This window comes from Fusarium mangiferae (assembly GCF_900044065.1).
Source record: "Fusarium mangiferae strain MRC7560 genome assembly, contig: FMAN_scaffold007, whole genome shotgun sequence".
NCBI classification, from domain to species: Eukaryota; Fungi; Ascomycota; class Sordariomycetes; order Hypocreales; family Nectriaceae; genus Fusarium; species Fusarium mangiferae.
The window spans coordinates 1,155,744-1,177,466 of NW_024573927.1; the positions used below are offsets into that span (position 1 = coordinate 1,155,744).

Sequence of the window (21,723 nt, forward strand, 5' to 3'; positions counted from 1 at the left end):
GTTGGTAGGTGCCTAGACAGGGGCATCGGATGAAAAGAACAATATTAAGGCCTGTTGGTTGTCTTGTTTCACTTCGCCCCTCATTGGACAGTAACACAACAAGCTCGTCTTGTCCAGTAACTTATCACTTTATTCCGCATCACCGCCAACATGGTCCGCGCTTTGACCCCTCTCCCAATTCTTTTGCAGCACCTTGGCCATTCTGCCCCAGATGCGTCGTGGCATCTCGTGTCCAACATCCTCCCATAGCACATAGTCAACATCACCAGGAATCGCTTTTGCCAAGGCCTCTCCGTGAATCTCCCCAAAGATCTGATCCTTGCCTGCCTGCACAACCGTGGTCGGGCATTTGATCATCTTGAGTGTATCAGCCCCTGGCCAACCATCTTTTTCGTACGACGCGGCGCCGTGATTCGGAGCTTTGCTGTACAATGTGCCACCTTTGATATCCCGTTCCACCAGACGTCTCACCGCCTTCTCCACCTCCTTTCTCTCATCCGCATCAGGCTGCGTTGTGAGTGCGTCATAGACGGTCATTCCGTTTTTGATGGCCGTTTCCCTCTGATCTCCGAAGCCAGCCAGCATTGGTTGGAACCCAAGATCAAGTCCTCCTTTGATTGGGAGCTCAGGGCTCACGCCGGGAGACGTGTACAGAAGCGACAGGCTTCTGACTTGTCGGGGCCTACGCGCGGCGACTGTGTAGGCGACTGGCCCTCCTTTACTCAGACCAACAATATGGAAGCCCTTTGAGGTATCGTTGAGATTCAAGTGATCTGCAAGTCCCTCAATGTCGCCTGCCATGTCTCCAATTGAGTATCCGCCAGGCACGGGAAACTCAGTCGATAGGCCCGTGTCTCTTGGATCGAAGCGTATCACGAAGTATTTCTTGCCATCTCCCGAAGATTGAAGCTTTTCGATGAGACCTTCTGCCCATACTATCATTGAATCCGCATTGCCGGGCACGAGTATGACCGCAGGATCTGACGGGTCGCCAAAGGTTTGATAACAGATACGCAATCTGTTGGTGAGCTGGGCAAAGAGTTCTGGTGAGGGGTTCATTTTGCTATTACAATGTTGATAAAAGGGTTTACAGAATCTCTTGGCGAATATGGTGCTGTTACAAGAACGGGAGCATCGCAGATGTTTGTTTGCAGGATAGTGGTGGGGGCTGATGTCAGCACTAATGCAGAGCAATCCAGGGTGCTGAATGCTCTAGTAACCAGTCGTTACTGACTCCCAGCAGCTAATAGCCTGATAACTGATATTCTTTTGAATCTCCATTGGTTTGTTCGCATGCCATTGCCCTTTCTAGCAGAGTGTTTCAGGATCTGGTAAGGAGGTCCATTGATTTTTGTAGGGATATATAACTTGAAGTAAATAACTCATCATAGCGACTGTCATGTCTTGCGGGTGGCGTCGTAGCTCCGGTTGTCATACAGCATGTATATATCGAACTCTCAGTGTTGCTTGATCGCTACTATATCAAAATTGTCCTGTAACTTAGGTCAACGTTGACGCGAACTGCAATCGTGTATATTTCTTGCTTCTCTGGTTCCTCTCTCAGTTGCTGTGAAGACCGACAGGACAAAAAGAGTGTAGAGGATATCTAGAGTCAGATCCTAATGCCTATTGGACTTCATGACGCCTGAATGGTTGAAAGATCAACCGTGCTGAACGGGTTGAGCCTGGAGCCTGAACAAACGACTCAGTATCGAACCTTGCTATCAACTGACTTGATGGTAAGCTTCACTGAAGCTTCAGAAACCTCTGTCTTGGTTCCATACCTCTATTGAAGACAGCTGGCATCATAATAAAATCGTGATCTTTCAATTATATCTTGGGTTAAACTGAAAGAAGAACTTTATCTAGAGAGTTTGCATATAGAGTCTACGGTTATTGGCCGATGGCTACCACCGTTCTTGACAATACGGCTTGATAGAAGGTCCTGGCCATGAATACGATAGTGAGTAATGCCTTCACTTGATTTCGCCAGCTGATCCGCACGACTCTGTGTTTGGTCACTTGGATTGCTTGACAACAACCGCTTATGCACTCCTTCGATTGATTGACGTTTATATTTATATGTTGCCGGTCCTGGTCATAAACCTAAAATATAAGACCCAAGTGTATGGACATGGTCTGATCCTCGAATTACGTCCCGCATGCTAAATCAACCAAGCACAATCCATTACCATACCGGTTGGGAATAGCGCCTTTGTAATGTTATTTCTTGATATGGATTTCAAGAACCGGCGTACAAGAGAAACACTTTTTAATGCAGGAGTCAATATTTTCAAAACAGCGAGCTGATTTATAGTCAAAGTCCAAGATATCTCGACAGGATATATCAAGCCAACACACTGGAAATCCCAATTAACTTCAGAACACTATACGAATGCATACGTAACTGAGATATCAGTAAAGGAGAACTCTGATCCTAGCTGAAATGAAAATGTCTTCTCAAGCTGTCTCCGGGAGGATGAAGGGACGTGAAGAACGCGTGCGATCGCAACGTGGGCAATGGGCGAGTTTGTAGAAGATGCAGACGGCAATTCGCGCAGAAACTTGTCACTTGCTAGGCCATTGGTACCAAGTCAGGTTGACCACGATCTTTGGTGGCATGCTTACATATCATCCTCGGGGTGATTTACATAAGAACTCCATACTTGAGTACCACCATGATATCACCAATTCCCTTGAAGTCAAATCATAGGAAGTTATATAGAGACTACATCCCGAGCTTCGGCGTTGTCCCCGCAGATTATCAAGCTAAGGTAGATTGGTAATCGGCGTTCCATGGGGATAGCGTTAAACACCAAGCTAAAGTCTAAGCAGCCAATCAATGACGCATACTCACCATTCTAAGTTCCACTATCATGACGCCATCTAGCGGTATAAATGTCCTCAAGAGCTTCTCTATCTTGATGATACTCATCAAGCAAGTCTTATCATTACTCGCAGAACAGTAGCTTCACAACAACAGAAACCAACATCATGACTACCAAGGCTATCGTATTCGTTGAGAAGGGCAAGGCCACTATCCAGGAGGTCTCGAAGCCCAAGCTTCGAGACGATTATATCCTCGTCAAGGTCAATGCCGTTGGCTTGAACCCTACCGACTGGAAGCATATCGACTTCGGCCTCACTAAACCTGGCTCTAGAATCGGATGCGACTACGCTGGTACCGTCGAGGAAGTTGGTCCCAAGGTTACCAAGGCTTTCAAGAAGGGCGACCGGATTAGCGGTGTAGTCCATGGAGCGTCAGTATTTAGCCATCATTGGGTTAAAATCTTCTAATCATATTTAGTGACGCAACTCAGCTCGAGAACGGAGGCTTTGCCGACTACATTGTGGCAAAGGGAGATGTACAGATCAAGACGCCCGATAATGTTACTGACGAGGAGGCTGCTACCCTTGGTATCTCTATTGCCACAGTAGTAAGTTTGACCTGGCGAGTAAAAGTAAAGAGCATACATACTGATCACCCACGCAGGGCCAAGGCCTTTATAAGACTCTGGGATTGCCTCTACCCACTGAGGGCAAAAAGAGCGATGAGTTTATCCTTATTTACGGCGGCAGCACTGCAACTGGCATTTATGGTATTCAGTTCGCCAAACTTTCGGGGCTGAAGGTTATCGCGACTGCTTCTCCTCACAACTTCGACTATCTCAAGTCGCTCGGAGCCGAGGCAGTCTTTGACTACAAGTCGCCCAACGTCGCTGAAGAAATTCGCAAGTACACCAACAATACACTGAAACTCGCCTGGGACTGCACCGCGCAAGGCGTCGCCATCAGCGCTGGAGCTATCAGCACCGAGGGCGGCAAGTACGCTACTCTTCTGCCAGTCGACAAGCAGCAGTTGCTCGACGTGAACCCCAAGGTCGATGGACCCTATGTAACGCTTATGTATTCCATCTTTGGCGAGCGATTCTTCAAGGGACAGGAGACGCCTGCTCAGCCTGAAGAGTTTGAGTTCGCGAAGAAGTTCTGGGAGATCAGCCGACAGTTGCTTGAAGAGGGCAAGCTAAAGGCTCCCCAGGCGTTTGTTAACCGGGGCGGCAGTGGCTTTGAGGGTATTCTGAAGGGCTTGGATGAATTGAGAGCGAACAAGGTTTCCGGAGGAAAGCTTGTGTATACTCTGTGAGATGTGCATTGACGTATAGAGGCATTAAATGGATAAGACATTATATGCGCCTCGTATGAACGAGAGTTTAGAGCTACTCTCTCTGCATATTGTGGCTGTGAACCTAAACTTTATTCTTATTGCTTCAAGGAAATGCATGAGTAGAGTGAAAATGGGGTTTAAAAAACCACCTAAAACTCTATGATTAGATATCTGATGAGTAAAAAGACAATCGATGGATATGTTGATTGCGATTTACTCAAAATGGCAAAAGATGGAGAAATGCCTCCACACCGGATTGAACGATGGACCTTTGCATTACAAGTGCAACGCTCTACCACTGAGCTATAGAGGCGGTTCTATTTGATGACTAGTGAGTTGTAGTCTGGACTTATGTACACCACATGCACTGTAAGCTACTGCATTAGTGCCTGTCATCAAATCTTGTTGCAGGAATTGCTCGTGTGCCCAATCTCTCATCACCAACAATCACATGCATGATGCACTAACCCTTGCAGTAATTGATCAGCAGCAATATCAATTGATCCCCGCTTACTGTTGTCTCCAGAGATATCGACTTTCTTGATCAAGATTGGCTTGCCACTAACTCCACGACAGTGTCTCCTCTTCCCCAGCCATTCTGTGACCCTCCCCCAGGTGAAATCTCCTCGCTGCGTCCTAATACTGGGCCTCGTCAACTGCTGCTGAGCGGGAATTGACAGGTGATAGAGCATATTCGTATTCACCTGACGTATCAGTGCTAGTGGGCGCTCTGACAGGCCCATCGGCAATTTTGAGCCGAGCAGAGGACGCGGTTGGCGCCACCGACGACCAAACTCGGCAATAAATCGACAACAAAGGATTCATGTGCATCATCAAAGTCAATTGGCCCAACGCGCCGAGTGCCGTCCGTGTCGGTTACCTCCGGTCACTCTCTCCTATGATGTTGGGCTCTTGAGTCTCGTGTACGTAATGATTCGTTGGTGCAACATTACCAGCTTCTCAAAACAACTTGGGTCAATCACTCAGTGCCCAGTTTTTGTCCCACAGACGCCAGACCTTATCTCCCTGACAAGAAGCCATTGCTCCACCACGAGAATGGCCCCCGTTTTCTCTTAAATCCTAGAAATCCTGTGACACCGAGTCAATTCTTTTGTTCTCCGAGGCATCACCAATCTTTGGCGTTTTAGTCGGATCTCAACGTGACCGTGGCTTTGGCTCCCCCTCTCTTATAACTGTGACTAGGCGTGCACTCTTCCCCACGACAACCAGAACCTTATCACCTGTGATCAATACATCCTTGCCCATCCACGATGCTGGGGTTCGGCAAGAAACGCGAGGGCGATGCCTCTGACGAAGCCCCTCATGATGAAGTGCACACGCCTCAAGACGACGTCCCCCAAAGACCTTGGATGGAGACTGCCCTCCCAGTGTTTGCTTGCGGTGCTGGTCTTTTCTCAGATGGCTACATCAACAACGTGAGAACTGCTGTAAATATCCTGTCCTTCATTTCTAACGCGCGTAGGTCATTGGTTCCGTCAACACCACCTTGAAACGACAATATGGAGATGTTTATGCCAACTCTAATGCCTTCAAATACGTTTCTGATATCGCCTTCGCTGGAACAGTCGTTGGCCAGCTTGTCTTTGGTTTCCTTGCTGATCATTGGTCGCGAACTAATACCCTCATGGTTTCGACTGTTATTCTCATCATTTTCACTGCTCTGGCAGCTGGGTCTTACTGGCATGGACAGGCGGTCGGAATGTTTAACATGCTGACCGCTTGGCGATTTTTCGTCGGTATCGGTATTGGAGGTGAGAAACGCAACTCTTGAATGTGCGAGCCTGGTACTAATGATTTCTAGGTGAATATCCCGCTGGTAGTGTCGGATGCGCCGAGTCCAGTGGCCAGATGAAGAAAGGAACCAGAAACCGTTGGTTCATTCTCTTCACAAACTCAATGATCGACTTTGGCTTCGTCATTGGCGCTTTCGTCCCTTGTACGTTACAACTCAATCCTAATCTGACTATAACTAACCCTCAATAGACGTTGTTGCCGCCGCATGCCATAATGGCCACTACAGCACCATCTGGAGAACCAGTCTCGGCATTGGAGTTGTCTTCCCTCTCGTCCTGTTCGTTCTTCGGCTTCGACTCAAGGAGCCCGAGGAATTCGCCAAGGAGTCGATGAGACGCCAAACACCATACTCGCTGGTTCTGCGCTACTACTGGTTCCGTCTCCTCTGTGTCAGCCTGGTTTGGTTCCTCTATAACGTAAGTTTTCAAGATACGACAATCTGCCCTCTGCTAACGCGACTAGTTCTCCTCTTACGCCTTTGGTATCTACTCCTCCTCGATTCTTGCCGGTATCTATGGCGATGGCGCAAATCTAACCACTGTTTTTGGCTGGAACACCGTCATCAACATGTTCTATCTGCCAGGTACTCTTATTGGTGCATTTGTCAGTGACTGGATCGGCCCTCGATACACTCTTATCCTCGGTGTTACTCTCCAAGCCATCGTCGGCTTTATCATGGCCGGTGTTTACGACAAGATCTCCACCCAGATTGCGGCTTTTGCCGTCGTCTTCGGAATCTTCCAAGCTCTTGGTGAACTCGGTCCCGGAAACAATATCGGTCTTCTCGCTGCAAAGACATGTGCTACTGGTGTCCGTGGCCGATACTACGGTATCGCTGCTGCCGTTGGCAAGATTGGTGCTTTCGTCGGTACCTATGTGTTTCCCTACATCCAGGCCGCTGGAGGAAACAAGACTGAGTCCGCCCAGTACCCTTTCTGGGTCTCATCCAGTCTCTGCATCCTCTCAGCTCTCATCGTGTTCTTCTGCATCCCCCACGTTGGACAAGACACCATTACTGTTGAAGATCAAAAGTTCCGTGAATACCTGCAGGCCAATGGATACGATACTGCGCAGATGGGCTTCGACTCTGTTGGTATCGAGGGCGGAGAAGTGAATGTCACAAAAGCAGACGAGAAGTGAAGGCGTGGAATACTGTGATTGCATTTCGCGTGACGATTTGCGACGTTGGGACACCAAGCCATGAACATAATGACCTATTTCTAGCCAATTAGTGTTTATAATCTAAGATCCCCAGCAAAATTCCCGTATTAATAGTGACAGCATGTGTCAGAATCTAGGTGGCAAGTGAAGCCTTCAGTCATGGTGGCAGGAGAGAATGTGTTATGAGAACTGATTCTTGATAAATTACCAACTCTAGAGTACTTATGTGAACTGTTGATCCATAAGACTAGCTTAAAGTCTTCCCTGTGCGTTCCACAATTCTCCTTCAACACGCTTATCAAGACCAATGATCTACTTTTGTAACAACAAATAACAAAAACACCGGCTCGCGGCTGTACTGATCAAAAGCAATGTGATGCTTCAGCCAGTGTCCATGGCATTCTTTCCATGCTCGCAAAGTGATAACTCGTGGGATAATCACATCAATAATAAGAAAATCAACTCCTCACTCGGGCATTCTTGGCTGCTTGGGCCATCTGACTCTTTCTCTTAGCTGGCTTGACTCGCTTGCCTCGATTCGCTTCAAAGGCCTGCTCATTTTTGTCCTGTTTATACTTCTCCTCCAGTTTTGGACAACTCATCTTGATGTGATTTACAAGAGCTGTTGGCTCCAGAGTCGATTCCTTGCAAAAAGGGCATCGATACCTGTTTTCATTGTTGAGAAAGTCGCAGGGGACAAGATCAGGTCTTTCTGTTCCAACTTGCTCCAGAAGTGCTTTGCGAACGTTGGGAGACAACTCAGAGAGGAAGGGATCGAGAGCCGGATTACGTCTCGGACCCTGATCGAGCTCATGCGACTGATAGGACCGTGGCGTAGAGTTTGCTATCTGAGGGCTGCCTGCGAGTGCATACTGCTGGAGTTGGGGCTGACACGCGCTTTCGGAATGTCTTCGAAGGTGACCTTGAGGCCGATTAGGTTGGGCGTACTGGTGAGCAGACGGTGCTGATGACTGGTAGCCTGTACTCGAATAGTTTGGCAGCATGGTCGGCAAGGGGGCGTGAAAAGGCATGGCTTGAGTGTAGCTTGAGTTTGGCCTGCGCGGTTCTGCGTGCCCTAAGATTGGTGACATCGTAGCAAGTGGAGGGCGCATGTTGCTTGCCGTGTGCGGTCTAGAGATCTCGGCCGCAGATAGACGCGGTGATTGCATAATAGGCGGCGTAGGCTGTTGATGTCCCGTATAGTGTCCAGGTCGAGCCCCCACAGCGGTCTGCGGCGGCGAGATCATGTTCTGAGTTGTGTGGGCTTCAGATCGAGGACGAGAGATGTTTGGTAGTCGAATAGGTGGCAATTGATTTTCCGCTGTTGGCGCTTGTGGTGACAAGGTCCCAGTTGATGCATGACGCTGGGAAACATAGCCCTGCCCCTGCATCTCAGGGCTTTGATGAGGAAAACGACTGAAAGGCTGGTGAGGCGATGGGGGTGGCTGCACCGGAACAGCATAGGGACGCCGTGGTGATGGAGCAGGACGATGATTTGGATGCCTTTCATAGCCCGAAGCATGGCGAGGGATTTCTCCAGGAACTTGTCGGGGAGAGTACATCGGCTGTGACCCAGGATGCCCTTGGAAACTGGACTGAGGTCGCTGAACTTCTGCCGCCAGTTGATGGGGAGAAGGCATGGCCTGTGATCTAATATGCATTTGGGATGCAGAGCCGGGTCGCGATATAGATCGAGCAGCCAGACGAGGTGAAGGCATAGGCTGCGGTCCAGCATGTCCCGAAGAACTAGGTCTCGACAGGGATGTCTGTTGTTGGACTAGCATTGTATTGGGGAGATAGTGTCCTTCTTCAGGGACATTCATGGGCGGCAAGCGGGGTGAGTTTTGGTGTACCGGGGAAGTAGGTCGAGAAGCATATCTAGCAGGTGGCTGGCCTGATATCGTTTGTGCTGGTCGCTCTACCTGAGCTGCTGAAGTGTTCTCTGCCCCGGAAGAATGTTGAGAAGAAGCACTAAGGGCCTGGTTTTGTGATGGCTTGGCCTTGGGGGCCTCGCGGCTCTTTACGGGTGAAGCAGAAGGTCTAGGTGACGGTCTCTCGTGAGGAAGCGGGCGGCGCGCAGCTGGGGCTATAGGTCTGGTAGCAGACATAACTGGCGGCGTTGGTGTTGTATGTGCAGGTTCTGAATGTCTTTCATGAGCTGCTGGCATCTCTGTAGGACTGGCTACTGCTGCTGCTGGCTGTCCAGTTGTCATGGACTGTAACCGCGCTTCATTGACTGCTTGACGGTTAAGCAAGACAATCTCAACTGTGGGCTTGGATGGTGCCTTGGGCTTTATCGCACGTAGAGGCTCTTTGGATCCGGGACTGTTTCCCAGAGCCTGCGCAGACGCCCTGGGCTGAGCTGCATGAGGATGCCTCAAGACTTCAGAGCGATTCTGAGCATCTTCTGGTAGTGGACTCTGTACTTGTGAGTGGCGGGGAGGTGCCAGGACCTGCGATGTCTGCGATGTCGGCCGTACATTGTGTGGCTGTTCGCCGTTAGACACAGCAGGTCCAGGAGACATTGCTACTTGCGCTGCGGGCCCCATTTGCGCTATTGGGGCACGGAACGGTGACCCCGAAGGCGATTGTTGAGATGATGAAGGTGGGCGGCATAATGTCGAGGGCCTGGCCGCTGGAAGCTGTGATAATTGCGGCGGTTGCGAGGCTGCCGTTAGCTGAGATGGTGCAGGCCGACGCGCAAGAGCTGATGATTGTGATGACCCTAAGCGCTGTGGTGTCGTTGATGCCCATGAGTTGTCCAGCGGCCATGATGAGACTGGGTGCTGTAACCCTGAAGGCGGGCGTTGCGATGTTGGTGATCGTATGACTGATGACTGAGAAGAAGGCGGAGGCTGTGACATCCTAGGCAGCTGTAAAGGAGTCGAAGCAGACGGCGCTGTGGGTGAGAACGGTATTGTCGCTGGCGGCGACATTGCAGGTGGGCGAGATACAACAGGTGACTTTGATAGCGATGACATTCGTGACTGCGCAGCGAATGCGTTGCGATTAGGAGTCCCTGAACGAGCCCGTCTCGAAGCAGGTTGAATTTGCGGCCGTGACTCAACGACGTCGCTTGGAACACCCTCTGACAAGGAAGAAGCTCGACCCATTTCAGCGTACGATAGGCGTGGCCGTGGAGTCTCGTCATTTGAAGATTCCGTAGCGACAGAAGAGCGCTGAGGTTGACTAGCCTCCCGTGTCTCATCTCCAGAGTCCGTTTCCATACGAGTAACATTGGTTGTCTCGGGAGTAGGCGAGGCAGGCAAGCTTTCTTCCTGTTTCGTGTTGACAACGTCATTTGGTGCGTTCGCACGACCAACTGCCTCACGGGAAGGTGGAGGTGCTGGCCTTTGACCGAGTTCTCTCTGTTCAGACTGTGAAAACTGGAACTCCAGATCCTCGCCTGCAGTTAGGAGATCCTCTAAATCGACACTGGGTAAACGTTCTTCTCTTGCTTCCTGTGATGGGCTTTCCTGCTCTCGTTCCGCGGTGACTTCCTTTGGTTCCTTCGGGGAGGAGACGTTTTCGGCTGGATCTTCCTGAGTATCAAAAACAATCTCCTGATCGTCTCCATCAGGCTGAGAGTCATTCTGCTGCAGAGGTTCCGGTGTTGCATCTTCTGGAGTTTCCATCACAACATCCTCGCTGTCCTCGGTTGGTTGTTGAGTAGTACTGTCGGTAGAGCTTTCCTCTAGACTCATGGCGATATCTTCGTTTTCGACTGTAACGGGTTGTACGGGTGACTCGGCGACTTTCCCAGGTTCTGGTCCAGTTTCCTGCGCGTCTTCAACTTCCATCTCGGTATCCTTCTGCACTTCTCGAGGTTCCGGCGTGGCGTCGTTCTGCACTTCTCCAGACTTCAATATGACGTCATTCTGTACTTCTTCAGGCTCTGTTAGAACATCCTGCTCTTCTTCGGATTCAAATCCAGTGTCCTGCGTCTCTTCAATTTCCATATGGGTGCCCTGTGCTTCTTCGGGCTCTGCAAGAATCTCCCGCTCTTCTTCGATTGCTTCTCTCATGTCCTTCTGCGCTTCTTCAAGCTCTGGGTGAGCGTCGTGCTCTTCTTCGGGTGCTCCTTCGGGGTCCTTCAGCGTTTTTTCAGTCAGCCCAGTCACGTCTGTGTCTCCAGCCTCATCAGCAGCATCAGCTTCTGGGGCTGTGTTAGGTGTAACGGTCCCGGCGTTCTGAGCAGGTTGGAAATCTGTCGAGGACTCTGCAACTGGTGACCGAGGCGCAAGATCGGACGTGGAGTCTATAGAAAGGCTATGTCAGAAACCTTACCTCACAAACAGTCAAGATACTTACTATCATCAGCGGAATCTGGAATCTCATCGTTTGGACCCAACCGCTTGGGCTGTTGAGCTGCCTCCCGCTTCTTGAGATATTCAAAAGCCTGGTCACTGTGCTCAATCATCAGCGCCTTTTCCTCATCCCAAGGCTGGATTTCGTCGAGAGGAATCCAAGCAACATGGCACAGGTCAGGAAAATCAAGTCCCTCGAAAAACATGAACGGAAATTGCTGTTCCGAAGCGTCCTCCCCTCCATCTTCATAACCCTCTGCCCAGGAGAAGGACTTGCTGGAGCTATCGTACTCATAACAAGGCGGTATGTTGTTAAGTAAGCCCAACGCCTCAAGGGATTCGTCTATGCCAACGGATTCGGGATCTTGCAAAGGGATATACAGACCACAATACCACTGTTTCGATGAGGACCAGTAGATTATGTAGACATCTCCAGGAACCAAGTCGCGGGGATTAATGGTGTTCCGGGACTTGCGACTTGACCTGCCCTTCTTGGCGGCGTTGCTGGTTTTCTTGCGCGATGTGTTGGGTGAAGGCGAATCAGTAACGCGAATAAAGTCACGCGCGCCTCTTTCACCTTTTTGAAAGGATTCCTTGGCGGCTTTGTTGTTTTGAATGAGTTTTTCGTCGTCGCAGCCAATAAGCTCATAACCAAAGTGCTGGACAACAGTCTCAAATGAAGGGTTCTCATGCTGATGGGCTTCTGATAAATGCGCCAAACCTGCCTGTAAAGGATTGTCGTTAAAGTCGATGTCGTGGTGCTCACATCGCAAGATGTAAAACTTGGCCGGGCGCACAGGATCCTCGTCCTCGGGGACCCGGATAATGGTGTGCTTCTTGGCGGCGCGTCTGTTTTGGTAGACGGCATTGAAATGTATGGAATTTCTGTTGCCTTGAATGCGCGGTCGCTTGTGAGAAATGGCGGAGCTGCGGCCTCGCTTCCTCTTACGCGTGTCTGACTGTGAGACGAGGGCGATGTTAGCAAAAAAATGAGAGAGAGAGGAAGAGAGCGAGGATACGATGAGGGTGAGGGTGAGGGCGCGTAAGCAAAGCAAGGCAAGGCAAAAACAGCGATGAAAGGGAATCGGACCTCAAAAACTCCATTACGATCTGGGGTGAGCACCGCCCCTCCCCTCTTCACTCGCATTCGCGGCCTGCGCGGTGTGTCCGGATCAGCATCAGGCGAATCTACAGCGAGACCTAGGGCCGAGGTGTCGACGGCCATGTTGCCGTTGATGGGGAGGCCGAAATCTTTATAGAGGTTGAAGAGGTTGTTCATGAGAGAATTTGCTTTCATCTCGTCTTCGGGGCGGTACGCCACATGAGCATCCCTGCACGTGCGGTCCCAGTCCGTCTTAAGCGGTCTTAACTCACGCTCGAGAGCTACCAACGACTCTTGTTTTGCTTGGCGCTGGGCCTCGCTGTCCTCGTCGTCCGAGTCGACTTCTCCAAGCTCTCGATGCAACTCGTCACTTTTTGCCTCGAGTTCTTGCAGTCGACGAGGTTTGATCAGTATCGGCATTGCGGGCCAACTGGCTTTACTGGCTTCCAACAAGGCCTGACACTGTTCAAGCCAGGCCAATCCAGCTGATTGGGCCCGAGAGCCTGCCGCCATGGCTGGTAGTGTATTGCGCTAAAAAGGAGAACTCTAAAAGAAAAAGTGGGTGAAATGAACCAAGACACGCCGAAGGATAATTTAAAATACAACCATTAAAAAAAAATAAAAGGTCAATGCAGACTGAAAACTAAAGACAGAAGAGACGAAAGGGAAAAAGGTTGGGAGGACAATAGAATATCTTTTTGCAAGGAAAAATCGCGAGAGAAATTATGTGTAACCGTCCGTCACCACATTGAATGCATCACTGATCAGTACAAACAGAATGGAGCTGGCCCGTGAAAGCGGTACGGCTAGGTTAGGTTTGCCTGCACTAACCGTCGATGGTACAGCACATACAGTCATGGATTTAGTGCCCGGCAAACCTAAGCAGAACCAGATTCTGGCCAAAAGCAAACGTATTTGCGACGCAACCAATGGCAAACACTCGAAATGTTACACATTCGCTCTCTGACCCCGCACGGTTTGCGCTGAGACATGAGTTTTAGGCCTGATCAGACCAGTAAGCCAGTCCAGAGGTTCTCACTACGGGCGGCATGGGTCTAGGTAATCTCCAGCTGTTTGCTGAGTGTCATCATGTCTTGGGGGCCCCTGTAATTATCTCATTACCGCGTATACATAGACGCAAACCCAAAACGCAAAAGGACACGGTCACTTACTCACTCACTCATCATCTTTCTTTGTCCCCCCCTCTCATCTATCTGCCCTTTTCGTTCCAGTGGCGTCACCTTAGTCTCAGCTCTAGTAATTTGGGGAATGTAAGCCGGTGGCTGACAATTCGATCAATTATGGCCCACCATCCATCATCGCCCTTGCTTGGCACTCGCACTCTACCATAGTAGGCACTTGGCTCCTTTTCCTCCTAGCACCCTCTAGCCTCCCCTGTCCATGCACTACAAGGATATACTAATCAATGCAATGGATGACCCACAATCGTGATAACTGTCACGTACGCCGTGGCGGTCGAATGATCGTCAGCTACCTGGTCCATTCAGCGCAACTAGTCAGAATGAGGCTTGCATTCTAGTACTAACTCAGACTATCGTAACTGTCGTTATCGTCTCCAACTCGAGAACCTCCGCCTCTTGACTATCCTTCAGCGACCCTAGTCCGACCCTCTCAAATAGCTCAGGCTGTGTCGCTGACCGCCCCAGCACTAGCCACTCGTGATCCCTTTGCCCCTTATCCCCGAACGGAAATGCCCCAAGTCTCAGCACCCAGCATCGAATCGCTGTATTCCCCGTGGTGGGCTCGGTCAGGTGGTGTGTATCCCCAGAACTCCGCTTTCGGTTTAGTCGCCTCAGCTCCTCTGCAACATCGCTTCCCTTGTGCTCGCGGCTTCTTCTGCACACTGAGACTTCACTGCCGTTTACGATTGTTGAGAGGCTCGTATCTGCGGAAAACCACAGAAGAGCCCGCCCAATACGCACCGCGTACCAATCGTACGGGCCCCGACTCTCGAGATACCCCATCGCCAATGGCCCGTTGATCATCATCTTGCTGCTGGTGACTCTTCCAAGTGGCGCGTCAGGACCTGTTGCTGCATTGACGTCTAGCACTGTAGCCGCCTTCTCATATGGCCATTTTCCGTTTCTAAAACACAGGTAGTCGACCTCTCCCATGATTGAAGCCCAACTAAAGCTCGGGGCGATGTAAGATGAGTTGGCAGCTTGAATCCTACTGGCTGATGGCCTCCGCCACAACAGATCCAAATCAATGTTATCAGTCCATAGACCAGCCACGTAATCTGACACGATCTTCTTTTGGACTATAGCGGCTATAGCAGATATTGCTGGGAGCTTATCGCCGGCCTGCGTGAGGTTTCTCTTGGAGTAATTCTCAACAACTTTGTGCCAGAAATTGAAGGCTTCACTATGTCGCGATATTTGACTCAATGGCGTTCCCCCAAATTCCCGCTGATGATTCAGCTTCGATCCGCATTCGCAGAATATGGCCTCTTTGCAAGTCCAAGCCATCTCCATCGCGGATATAGACAGTAGCCGGGTTGATAGGACCTTCTCCTGCAACGTCCAGCCTCGTTGAGTGAGAGGTTCCACGAGCGGCTGTTGATCCGTACTGTGAGATGGCCTCCACTTCCAATGAGCACCGGTTGCTTGCATGAGCCTTACTTTCAGTAAAATCGGAGGCCCCCTTTCGCTTCTCATTGATTCGCTGCAGATCGCGCATTGGTCCTGGGCCGCTCGAGGTGGTGGCTTTAGCTGAGGCCGTAGAAAGTGACTGGTCACAGATGTTGATGACGAGGCTGCAATCGTCAAGAAAGCATTGGCGTATGTGTCAGCCATCCTGGAGCATTCTCTTTCCCAGTCGGCTTCAGAGTCTTGAATGATGCAAAGTGCATCTATCCATAAATACCTCACCCCGAGCTCTCGAGTCAGGGCGATTGCGTCAGTATAAGCTGCTGGAAGTTCCTCAAGTCCGATTCCGGTCTTCATATTTTCCAGGTTTCCGGTCAAGGTTTTGATAGATGGATTTCTACCCCAGCAGTAACTGAGTGCGACATATTTTTCAGGTTTGATAACCTCTGATTCAACGAGACAAATTTTGTCATCCCCAGCACTCCCTATATCTAAGATACGGGTTGGCAACGTAGAGTTGTCTTGCTTGCAGCGCTTATGGTCCTTTATACAGTTATAGAAACAGGCGTTGATGAAGCTTAAGCCTTCGCGTGATAAATGGTCATCACAGATGTCTGGCAAAGGATTCACTCGTTTCCAAGTCTCTCCTTGAGCTGGAGATGTTTGTTAGTACAACCTTATGGGTCTTTATAGGCTTGGACGATCCATACCATAGTCAGTATAGAATTGCAAGAACATTTGCGAGCGCTCAGGATCGCCGAATAATATCTCTGGATTTCCTCGTCCAATCGGAAGTCGAAGGTAAAGCTGAATTCCCATCTGATTCTCAGTCCCCAACAAGCCCGAAGATGTTAGAGCCTTGAAAATGAATGCACAAACGTCACAACCTGAAATCGCCGCGCTCTCGAACTGTATGATGTCTCGAAGCACCAATACTACAAGCTCCTTTGAGTCAACTCTGACATCATTATTGGAACCTGGTGCTACCAAGTCTGGATCGAAATTGAAACAACATGGGCAGTGTTCGTGAGACACAGTTGGAGGGCTCTGGTGGTCTTCCATGACATCTGTGATAAATCAAGAATAATCAAAGGTGACAATTCGTCTCACCCATTCTCCACACGAACTACGAGCATCTATCTTTTAGCACGTGATACCCACCAAGCAGAATGATACTCTTACTCAGCTAACAATGCAAAGAGTGAAACTTCTAATCTAGAAATGCAATATCTACGCCGCTGATGACTCCCTTTTTTTATTGATAATTATCGCTGGATACAAAATAACACCATGTCTAGCAGTCAGGAACACTGACTGGAATATTAATGTGAACGCTCGTGGCCAGTCCACTCAAACTCGTTTCCTTGAACTCGTTCCTCATACCCTTGGCCGTCAGTCGCATCGCCCGGATAGCGTCGTCCAGCCTCACGCGCTGCGTGCCTGTTTCACTGCTAAGCGCCAGGTTCGCGCTGGAGATGGCCTTTGTCGCGCCCAGTGCGTTTCTCTCGATGCAGGGAGCCTGGACGAGTCCGCCGATGGGATCGCATGTCAGTCCGAGGTTGTGTTCGATGCCGATTTCTGCGGCTTGCTCGATTGTTTCAGGGCTGGCTCCCATGCAGGCAGCGAAAGCGCCAGCGGCCATGGAGCAGGCAACGCCGACCTCCGCCATGCATCCTCCTTCGGCGGCTGAGATGGTGGCACCTCGCTTGTAAAGCATACCGATTGCGGCAGCAGTGAGAAGGAACGTGGGGATATCTCGCTCAGGGTCGTCGCTGATGAACTCCGTAGTGTACTTGAGCACAGCTGGAATGATGCCTGCGGCGCCGTTTGTAGGAGCAGTAACGATTCGACCGCCGCCAGCGTTGGTTTCATTGACAGCAATAGCATAGACAGAAAGGTAGTCCATGGTGGGGAATGTCGTCCGGCGTGAAGGAGCTGGAGCGATAGGGTGATCCAGAGATCCGTGGATCCGTGGCGGACCGCGCTTCCGAAGGCCACCAGCCTTGAACTTCTCTGGCACCAACTGAGATGAACCTGCAGCAAGAGCTTTCGGTGATGAGGCGGCGCCATCCTCGTTGATGTCGGCGTCAGGCGAAGAGAATTTGTGCTCAAGCTGAGCAGCTGAAGTATCAGCAGTCGAAGAGGGATACAAGCCTCGAGTTAATCGGCGGTAGAGCGCCGGCGCTCGTCGATGCAGCTTGAGAGATCCAGGAAGCTTGGATCCCGTTGGTGCCTGGACACTTTCCAGAATACTAGCATCCATGACTCCCCAGATCTTAAAGATCTTTCGGTAAATATCCTCATCCGTATATCCTAGACTCTTCTCATTCTCATACACCAATTGCGCGATGGTGAGATTGTGTTTGCGACAGAGTGAAAGCAGACTAGCGGCATCTCGGAATGGATACCGCGGATGCGGCGATGAGCTGGTATCCTTGGTCTCGGACTTGACATCGGTAGAGAGGCCGGTTGGCTCAGGCGAGTCTCCGAGGAGAGCTGTCGGGCCTTCATTGGCTTCCTCAAGGGCTTTGACTTCGGTGCCGGTTCGTCGATCTCCCGCGGCGTCTGAGCGCCGGATTTCCTTGTAGTACATGTTTTCGGCCAAATCAGCCGGGTGAGCTGCCGTGTCCGAATCTCCGACTTCAAGCTGAGCGGGGGCGTTTGCGGAGAGGGTTTCCTGGGGTGCGATACTAAGAGCACCGTTGACAACGAAACCGCCACCTACACTGAACATGTCGTTGGTGGCTAGGACGTAGCCTTCCTTGTCGTAGACAGTAAAGCGCATGCCGTTGCTGTGTTGGGGAAGCTTACGACCCCATTCCCAAATGAATTCCTTCTCGTAGTCGAAATCAATCTCCTTGCCTTTGGATCCATCTGCGGCCAGCCCACGTGCTAGAAAAATCTTCTTGCTGGACTTGATCTCTTCGAAGCGGCTGGGCACGTAGCCTGTGTCGACCGTTTCGACATCGGCGCCTTCGAGACCAAGGAGTAGGGCTGAAGGAGTCATGTGACCTTCGCCCGTGAGGGCAAGACTGCCATAGATGGCGACGCGGATTTTGTTGACTTTTTGAAGCAGATTGGCATCGATCAAATCATTGACAAAAATGTTACCAGCACGCATGGGTCCAACAGTATGAGAAGATGAGGGACCAATGCCGATAGAAAACAGATCGAAAGTGGAAATGACAGCATGTTCGTGATCCGCTTCGCTGTAAGATCCCGCATCTTCATCCTGCTCATCCTGAGTTCTTCGTGGCCGTGTTGTGCTGAAAAGTCGATATCCCAACAAAGTTGCTGATGGCGGTGTCGAGCGCGCGATAGGCCCCCTTACAACGGTAGCAAGGGACCGGGGAGATAGACATTGTCTCGACGCCCGAAGCAGCGAAAGCTGCCTTATCCCTGCGCGACTCATTGCAGGTTCTGAAAAGCGAGAAAGTGTTTCTTCAAATGTCGGATCTTGAAAAGTGTCTCCCTTTTTTGTGTTGGGTGTATTATTATATCGTAAGCCAAGAAACGTGGACCGCGCATTGCCAACAAGGTTATCCTCATTGGCCACGTCGCGTCGAGATCCTTATCTAGGAGCGGAATATCTTGTGCCCAGCGAATCATATTTAGCCGCGCTTATCTCCGGATTCGCTGCCGGCGGTGGGTCGGACGATATACCGGCAACCGGTCACGTGTCGGATGTACGTACCAATCACCTGCTACCCCAGACCGATGTCTTCCGGTCTGCTTCACCGAAGTGACACGCCTTCCAAAAACATCCGGGGTATTATTATCTAGTTGCATCAAAACACCATTAACATTACGTTATTTGTCAGTATTGGGGATAGTTTGCACTCAAATTGGTGGATTGCGGGGTACAAAGTCATGGAAACTTTAGTCACAACGTAGGGTACCTACCCTATTTCAAGTCACAGAACGAACAAAAGAAAATACAAGTTTGCAAGGTTGGATCGGCTTCAAGGCTCGAAGGGAGTGAAACTGGAGTTTTTATCAGGGTTCTCAAAGTGGAGGCTTCGAATCGACCATGAGCATCACATGCTGCTTGTCAAGGATTGGAATCTCAGTCTGTACGCGGAAAACATAGCCGCGCTACCAATGACGTTACATCGTCAAACCTAGCTATTGGATTGCACGGTGAAATAGGCAGATTGCCAAGACTGCATGTTCCTAGCAATGTCAAAGATTTGCCGCGTATCAACAGCTTTCTTATGCTCAGAATTGTAATACCGCGCCTTGAAAGTCATAAACTAGCATCCAAAATCGTCATTTCGCTCATGTTGGGAACATGGCCAGCCATTGTCCTAAGGACCAGTGGATTATACCTCCCAATCATATTGGTTCGACAACATGCGTAAAACTCTCGACAGTTGGGATTCTGGCCGAAGATACACTGCCTGTGTAACTAATATAGCTAAGAAGCAAGCTGCAATATGACGCAATCTGCATTGAGAAACATTATAGAGTCAACCAAATTCCAGGGACAACATGTTTACTCAACAAAGGCCAACCATATCTCATGTTTTTTTCCGACTTAAGTTTGTTTTTGTAACGATTGGTCTTGGTGATTCCATAAACAACATTCAACATCACAAAATGTTTTCCTTTTCTTTCTAGCCGAGAGCTTCAACGTTGGTAGGGAACTATAGAACGCCGTCTAGTTATTGTTTAAGCTATCTGCTTATGGAACCAAGGCTGAAAGTTCATGTGGCTGGTTGAATGATATTTCGATGGGCTTAAGATGGAGTTTAGATTCCAGCCAGCATAGTACTATCTATCAACTCTAGTTACTGAAAGCCTATCTGCCTCCAATGATATTGAAACTCTAGGTGCCTATGTATGAGACTGAGCTGTAGATGAGGTGCGATAGAAGACAGTCCGTTCTCAGCCCCACTCAATAAATTTGAGGTAAGCGAGTTGAGCTTTTTCCAAGGAGCTCTTTCCAAGGAGCTCTAACAAACTGAGTTCGATGTATAAAAGGGATGCGTTGGTTTTAGCCAAAAAACCAATTGAATATTTACTTGCACATATGACTAGAAACCGTCACTGTACGTCTCACCAAATCATCAGCAATGATGGTTGAAAGAAACCCAATGAAATTCGCTATGGCTTTAAAAAACAAATGCTACTGCTCTATGAATCATTTGACAGGCTCATGTTATACTCCAACTCCCACTCAGCCTTGGGATCTCCTTTTCGTGGCACAAACTTCACTGTTAGTCCGTCCTTAACAGCGAAGACACTGTCGTTCTCGAGATATCCTGAGTCAGAATCGAAAATCTGAGTAACAACAGACTTGTGGCCCTCAGCAATGACCTACGACATGTTAGATTAGACCCTTGACTGTTTCTGGGGCTCTCAATTGAACATACCATGAAGTGCAGATGAGCAGGGCGGAAAGGGTGGCGGTCGAGGAGGTGGAGAAGCTGACCAGCAGGGCCATCATCAGGAACCTTGAGAAAGTGTTAGTAGATCCTTGGTATTTTAACGGGGCAAGATTGCTTACGGGATAAGGAGTAGGTCGTAGGCAGTAGAAGGAGTATCGGCCCTGGTCGTCGGTGATGAACTTGCCACGGAGGTTATGCTCAACCTGCTTCTCGTCCTGCTGCTCGTAGAGGCCTGGAGAGAATTAGAACCTGCAAGAAAGAATCTCGAAGATATAGTCTTACCATTGGTAGATGCTTGCCAAACCTCGACAGAGGCATTGGGAATGGGCTTTCCAGTAGCCGCTGATGTCACGGTACCGTAGAGATAGGCGACAACACCGTCGCTGGGAGTGTCGAAAGTGATTGTAGTGCCATTCTCGCGAGTAGGGGTATCATGTCGCCAGAAAGGACCCAGAATAGCAGTCTCAGTTGCGGCCACGCCGTTCTTGGCTGCTTGACGGTGTGTAATATCATCAACAAGACTAAAAGCTGTTAGTAATGAAATTGACACTTGTGGCAAGTGAATTACCTTTCAAGGCCAATAACGTCGCACATCAATTGACCCTCATTTCTCTTGTCGTTGCTCATTTGTCCGGCCCAGTTGATCATCTTAACAGCAGACATCCACTCGTCGCAAGTGAGCTGTGTCTCGCGCGCAAAGTCGTGCATGTGCTGGATGAAAGATGTCATGACCTCTTTCAGACGAGGGTCCGTCTTGGGACCGAAGGAGTCGATGACTTGCTGTGTGAAGGCCTGGCCGAGACCCTCCTCCTTGGGAGCGCCGTTGGCATTTCCGCCAGTCGCTGATGGTGTCATTTTGATAGAGTTTTGTGGGGTATTGATGGAGTTGAGGGGATGGAAGAAAGAGTGCCTGTGAGGATGGCTTGGACTTATGCTTGGGTGAATGAAAGAAGAGGCTTTCTAATAGGTCTTATGAAGTCCCTCTTATCACTGGAGTTGTTTCAAAGATGGTGTCGAGCAGATGACTTGACCCCGCATAATTCACAGTCAGCATGGTTCGATTCGGATATACAGACAGCGCCTCAACAAGGAGCGGCTAAGGACATCTCCCGAAAGGACATCGGGTGCGTGTTGTGAGCATCAGTGTCCCATGGGGCCAAGCGGCAATGTTGCA

At 49.9% G+C, this 21,723-nt stretch overlaps 7 protein-coding genes and 1 non-coding gene across 8 annotated transcripts; 2 read left to right on the forward strand and 6 right to left on the reverse strand.

Annotated features, from left to right (window-relative positions):
- Positions 1-129: 129 nt before the first annotated feature.
- Positions 130-1,059, reverse strand: FMAN_13525 (uncharacterized protein; the record flags this gene model as incomplete). Its single annotated transcript, XM_041833004.1, has 1 exon — positions 130-1,059. One exon carries the CDS (start codon positions 1,057-1,059, stop codon positions 130-132), a length of 930 nt encoding a protein of 309 aa, XP_041683411.1.
- A 1,935-nt stretch (positions 1,060-2,994) lies between these two features.
- On the forward strand, positions 2,995-4,144 carry FMAN_13526 (uncharacterized protein; the record flags this gene model as incomplete). The annotated part of the gene is made up of 3 exons (XM_041833005.1): positions 2,995-3,260; positions 3,308-3,437; positions 3,494-4,144. 3 exons carry the CDS (start codon positions 2,995-2,997, stop codon positions 4,142-4,144), a joined length of 1,047 nt encoding a protein of 348 aa, XP_041683412.1.
- A 262-nt stretch (positions 4,145-4,406) lies between these two features.
- Positions 4,407-4,478, reverse strand: tRNA. Its single transcript has one exon. It is a non-coding gene; the product is annotated as a tRNA-Thr (tRNA).
- A 958-nt stretch (positions 4,479-5,436) lies between these two features.
- Positions 5,437-7,120, forward strand: FMAN_13527 (uncharacterized protein; the record flags this gene model as incomplete). The annotated part of the gene is made up of 5 exons (XM_041833006.1): positions 5,437-5,601; positions 5,649-5,937; positions 5,988-6,122; positions 6,170-6,396; positions 6,443-7,120. 5 exons carry the CDS (start codon positions 5,437-5,439, stop codon positions 7,118-7,120), a joined length of 1,494 nt encoding a protein of 497 aa, XP_041683413.1.
- A 479-nt stretch (positions 7,121-7,599) lies between these two features.
- On the reverse strand, positions 7,600-12,970 carry FMAN_13528 (uncharacterized protein; the record flags this gene model as incomplete). The annotated part of the gene is made up of 3 exons (XM_041833007.1): positions 7,600-11,399; positions 11,453-12,407; positions 12,539-12,970. 3 exons carry the CDS (start codon positions 12,968-12,970, stop codon positions 7,600-7,602), a joined length of 5,187 nt encoding a protein of 1,728 aa, XP_041683414.1.
- Positions 12,971-14,097: 1,127 nt separating this feature from the next.
- On the reverse strand, positions 14,098-16,221 carry FMAN_13529 (uncharacterized protein; the record flags this gene model as incomplete). The annotated part of the gene is made up of 2 exons (XM_041833009.1): positions 14,098-15,812; positions 15,870-16,221. 2 exons carry the CDS (start codon positions 16,219-16,221, stop codon positions 14,098-14,100), a joined length of 2,067 nt encoding a protein of 688 aa, XP_041683415.1.
- A 232-nt stretch (positions 16,222-16,453) lies between these two features.
- Positions 16,454-18,571, reverse strand: FMAN_13530 (putative L-serine dehydratase 2; the record flags this gene model as incomplete). The annotated part of the gene is made up of 1 exon (XM_041833010.1): positions 16,454-18,571. The coding sequence occupies one exon, from the start codon at positions 18,569-18,571 to the stop codon at positions 16,454-16,456; it is 2,118 nt and encodes a 705-aa protein (XP_041683416.1).
- A 1,724-nt stretch (positions 18,572-20,295) lies between these two features.
- On the reverse strand, positions 20,296-21,404 carry FMAN_13531 (uncharacterized protein; the record flags this gene model as incomplete). The annotated part of the gene is made up of 5 exons (XM_041833011.1): positions 20,296-20,478; positions 20,535-20,615; positions 20,669-20,781; positions 20,832-21,070; positions 21,118-21,404. The coding sequence occupies 5 exons, from the start codon at positions 21,402-21,404 to the stop codon at positions 20,296-20,298; spliced, it is 903 nt and encodes a 300-aa protein (XP_041683417.1).
- Positions 21,405-21,723: the final 319 nt, after the last annotated feature.